Source organism: Oryza sativa, chromosome 10 (assembly GCF_034140825.1).
Source record: "Oryza sativa Japonica Group chromosome 10, ASM3414082v1".
Taxonomy (NCBI): domain Eukaryota; kingdom Viridiplantae; phylum Streptophyta; class Magnoliopsida; order Poales; family Poaceae; genus Oryza; species Oryza sativa.
The window spans coordinates 767,040-771,824 of NC_089044.1; the positions used below are offsets into that span (position 1 = coordinate 767,040).

General features: G+C 42.4%; 1 protein-coding gene across 1 annotated transcript; it reads right to left on the reverse strand.

Moving 5' to 3' along the window:
• Positions 1 to 283: 283 nt before the first annotated feature.
• On the reverse strand, positions 284 to 4,367 carry LOC4347965 (protein NRT1/ PTR FAMILY 8.3). The gene is made up of 6 exons (XM_015758372.3): positions 4,234 to 4,367; positions 3,615 to 3,694; positions 3,317 to 3,419; positions 2,992 to 3,209; positions 2,374 to 2,906; positions 284 to 1,196 (listed from the first exon to the last, which is right to left on the reverse strand). Exons 2-6 carry the CDS (start codon positions 3,663 to 3,665, stop codon positions 407 to 409), a joined length of 1,695 nt encoding a protein of 564 aa, XP_015613858.1. The 5' UTR covers positions 3,666 to 3,694; positions 4,234 to 4,367; the 3' UTR covers positions 284 to 406.
• Between the last annotated feature and the right edge of the window lie 418 nt (positions 4,368 to 4,785).

The window sequence follows — 4,785 nt, forward strand, 5'->3', positions numbered from 1 at the left end:
ATCACACAAAGAAAGTTGAAATTATTTTGGGTTTCCAGTCATCTCCGTTTCCCATCTGTGATTAAATTTTGGTAAAATATGGCCGTGTTGCTTTTCAGAAATGCAAAATGAAATATATTACCTTCGTCTCAGAATAAGTTAATCTAGTACGGAATATGATATATCCTATCCAGATTCACAGTAGTGCGATATAACTACTAGGATATGTCACTTCCCGTACTAGCTTAACTTATTTTGGAATGGAGGTAGTAGGTTAAAGTGCCTCCATTGGCCTAGATTTCCATACAAAATCTGCATTTTCTTGCATCCCCAGTAAGTTGGCAAGAGATCAAAAAAGAGTGACAACAATTTAATTTTAGAAAATGATGACGAAAAAGAGTATAAATGTCAAGATGGCAGTGTGTTATTATTGGCCTCTATCTCTGATTGAGCAATGCAAGAACTGCAGCAGGTTGAGGACACTGACAAGAGCCATCATCCAGAAGAAGTAGTCAAGGTGCCCCTCATCGAGGTTGTCCGGGATCCACCCAGCGCCGCCGCCACGCGTCGTGGCCGCCACCACCACGCCGAGCACGCCGGAGTTGAGGTAGTTAGCCGTCGCGACGGCCAGGTGCGCGAGCGACGTGCCGAGGCTCTTCATGGACCCCGGCGACCTCTCGTAGAAGAACTCCAGCATGCCGATGCTGGTGAACACCTCCGCCATGCCCAGCACCAGGTAGCACGGCGCCTGCCACATTATGCTCATCGCCTCCTCCTCCGCCGCCGGTCGCCGTCGCCGCCTCTCCACCTGCGCCGAGTACGCCATGGCCACCGCGGACAGCGCGAGGCCGACGCCGATGCGCTGCAGGTGCGAGAGGCCCCGGTCGTTGCCGGTGGCGCGCCGTGCCAGTGGCACCAGCACGGCGTCGTAGACGGGGACCCAGATGAGGACGGCGACGACGTTGAAGGTGGCGAGCGAGGCCGGCGGCACGGTGAAGGGGCCGACGCGGCCGTCCATGGCCGCGCTCTGCTCGATCAGCGTCGACGACATCTGTGCGGTCACCACGAAGAAGACGAGCAGCGAAGCCCACACCGGGAACACCCGGAGCAGCATCTTGAGCTCCTCCACCTGCGACACCGTGCACAGCCTCCATGGGTCCGGTTGCACCGGCGAGTTGTCGTCGGAGTCGGACGGGATGGCAGCTTTGTCCAAGAACCTGGACACCATGCGGAGAGGGAGGGCAGGGGATTATGTTTTCTTTGAGATTAGATTTTCGAGAATTTGAAAATAGTGGGCCCATTGTTTGGTTCATAATTCTTAGACATTTTAGATAAGGTTGAGATTAAATTTTTATATCTTTGACATTCAATAACTTTAAATTATTTGTCTTACAAAGTACTATAATAAAAGGAAAATATATTTATTTATTGTATGTATTATAAGAGAAAAACATAGTTACATATATATTTTGTAAATCGTGTTAATATCAAAAATATCAAGAAGTATTATGGAACAGGCCAAGGGAGTAATAACTTTTAAGATAGCAAATAACCTTTACAAAAATTAGAATTGGAAAATCATTAATTAACATCTGTTAATTAAGTGGTATATTATCAAAGTAATCTATAGAGTGGCAAATAGTTAGAACATGCCTGGCAGGGGTTTAAGCTCATCTGGATCCTTATCCGGTAGAGCTGAAGCCCATATTCCTTTTCTTTAAGAGCAGAGCAGGTGAATCTAATTTATAAAACATTTTAAAATGATGGAGTTAACTTTTCCTAGGTCCACAACTCTAGATCCATTTCAGATTTTGGAGCTCTTCGAACATGCTGTTAATTACCCCATATGTCGCATGGCAAATCGCCTCAAGAAAGAACAAGGAATTATTCTCTGAGAGTAAATTAGAAACCGATGTATCCTTAAGTTTTTGGTTGCATTGGTGTTTTTAGGTGTTAAGTGTAGCTTTGAGGAATGATCTTGAGAAGTTTGTAGGATGGTGTTTTCCGTGTGATCCCTTTCTTGGTAACTCTTATCAATGAAATGAGACAAAGTTCTGCTTTTGTTTTCAAAAATAAACTGTTGATATCTCTTGAAGCAATCGACGAAGGTGAATTCCACATATAGGAAATTTTAGTCCACAAAACGCGACAGATTTTTCTTGGTAGGCGTGGTATAATTATAAGCTCAATGATCGTTCAATAAATTGTTATTAGAAGATTCCTGCTTAGTTTAAGGTTCAACACATACTCTAAACATAGTTGCACAAAATGCCACTCATATCATAAGAGTGATGGTGAAAAATATATAAGCTTATCACTAGGTTGTGGACCTTGAGGTTAATGTCTGCAGCAGTAACTAGACATATATTTTGATGATATGATGAGCAATAGTACCTGAATCGAGTGGTATGTTGAATCCTATAGCCACCTTCGGTCAGTGAAGGCAGCTCATGCAGGAGTGAGCTATCATCAGGCAACTTGAGCCTGTGATTCCTCGCAGCTGCAACCACAACCTGGGACACCCTTGTCAATGGACTCCTTCCCAGCTTCCTGTACCTGTACACCCTCCTACCGGCGACGAACATGGAGAGGCCAAAACCCATGAGCAGCATCGGAGTCGCGAAACCGATGCCCCACCCTATGTTGTCCTGCACCCAGACAAGCACGGTAGTGGACAGCAGCGTGCCCATGTTGTTTGAGAAGTAGTAATAGTTGAAGAATGAGCCCTTTGTCACCCGTTCTACCGGGTCGGCACCGTCGAATTGGTCAGCCCCGAGGGCCGACATGCAGGGCTTGATACCTCCAGCTCCAAGTGCAATGAGGTAGAGCCCTAGGTAGGCGACAACACGACGAATGTCGTCGCCATTGTTGTAGGAATCATGAAGGAGAAATGGAAGCGACGCTGAAGTCGTCAGAATGAGCATTCCCTGACAAAAATAGGAAATGTTCATGGAGCAATTTTACTTGATAGATTAGATTATTCAGTTAATAGCCTCTGATTGTTGCACTTACTATGCTGTAAACAGAGAGGCATATTACAATTGTCCTGTATCTTCCCCAAAATGTGTCCGCCAAGAAGGCTCCAATGAGTGGTGTGAAGAAGCAAGTTCCAATCCAAGTCGACACACTTCGGGCAGCATTGACATTGCTTTCCTGGAGCACACTCGTCAGATACCTGACTAAGTTCTTCACGACCGCAGAGAAGCACAGGCATTGAGTGAATTCAGCACCTAGTTCATATATGTTCAGACCCAATATATATTGGTTAAAAGTTGTGCAGGTTTAACAAAGAAAGTGTTAAATTTGTTTGGAATATTTCTGAACTTCTCTGAAATACCTAAAATGAAGAAGCATGCTCTCCAATTCCCTGTGCTATGCTTCAGTGCGGGCCTTCTGTCGATATCAACCGTTCCATCGCAGGTGTATTGCGAACATTGTTCCTGAATGACAATGCCAGTGCTAATTTTTATTACACAGAATCGGCGTTAAATGTATGTGCAAATTTGCTGCGAGAACTCATGTATTTCTTGTTTCTTTCTGATAAACTGAAGCCAAATTAATTATCGACTTTACATGTCATGTGTCACATGGAGATGCAATATATTTGGTACCAACTTAAGGTAATAGAATAGTACCTGTGGAGGCAGGTGATGAATTAGTGGCCTCTCCTCATCTGCTCCCTCCATGTGATAAACTTTTTGCTCCCTCAGATTCCCTACTTTGTAGACAAGGAAAGCATATATCTATAGTTACACATGCATTGAACTGTAGTAAAAAGTAATGAGCATCCATGAGTATATTTTTGTCAACTATCACAGTCTTTTTCTTGGATATTTAGATTTAGAGCTACCCCTGTTTCTTGTCATATTCAATCATAAAAGCCATTGTCTAAAAAAAATCAATCATGAAAATAAATAAACGAAAAACACAGAACTAAGAAGTGAAGTGTAAAACAGAAATAACCTTGAACAATTGTACTCTGTTTCATGAACTTTTTTCATTATAAGGTAAGACAGAGTTCAGGGAATAATCGCCAGTACATCGGCAAACAAAGTAACAGAAAGCACTGAACCATCCTTTGCAGAACGAAGGTTAACTGAATTAAGGAAACAGACCTCTCATTTTGTCAAGTGGAAAAAGACCTCTCACTACTAAAAAAGAACAAGTAGATTCATTCAATGCCTATATACTTTTTTTGTGCATGAAAAAAAGCTCATATGTAGAATTGATTCAGGAAAAAGAAGTGCGGTTTACCTGTAACATGCAACTCCCTAAAATGTTCTCAAACAATAGAATCCTACAATATGCTGCACAAGAAGTAGACTTTGCAAGCAGCCATGGATGATGGATCCTAGAAGCACTAGCAGAGAGAGAGAGAGAGAGCTGAGGAGAGTGAGGCAGTGAGCAATGGAGATGAGGGAAGAAGAGGCAGTCGGAGGTGGGAGGGGAGATGGTGAACTGTGGAGACTGGAGATTAGCGGAATATCAGTAGGTGAAACGACAGAACAACAAAAAGATCTATTTGTAGGAAACAGGATCACAGGAATCAGTCACATTGCAGGTATTCTCTTTATTTAATAACTAGTATGGTGGTCCGCGCAGATTGTGCGGCTAGCATCATTATATTTTCTCTCATATAATAGCATATATATTTTCTCAATGTATTATTCAAATATGTTAAAATGGCAACATAATTTTAAATTTTGTACTATCTTTACGAAACTACTAATGTGTAATATTCATATTGTATTTCATATATGTGTTAGTTATTAATTATTTTTAATATTAAATTTTAGTTATTTGTAG

Bases quoted from the DNA above. Each gene is read 5' to 3' on its own strand.
- LOC4347965 (XM_015758372.3), bottom strand. From the start codon at position 3,665: ATGGAGGGAGCAGATGAGGAGAGGCCACTAATTCATCACCTGCCTCCA. The intron at 3,420-3,614 runs GTACTATTCTAT...ATTGTCATTCAG, and splicing joins TTCATCACCTGCCTCCACAG to GAACAATGTTCGCAATACAC. The intron at 1,197-2,373 runs GTACTATTGCTC...CATGGTGTCCAG, and splicing joins CAACATACCACTCGATTCAG to GTTCTTGGACAAAGCTGCCA.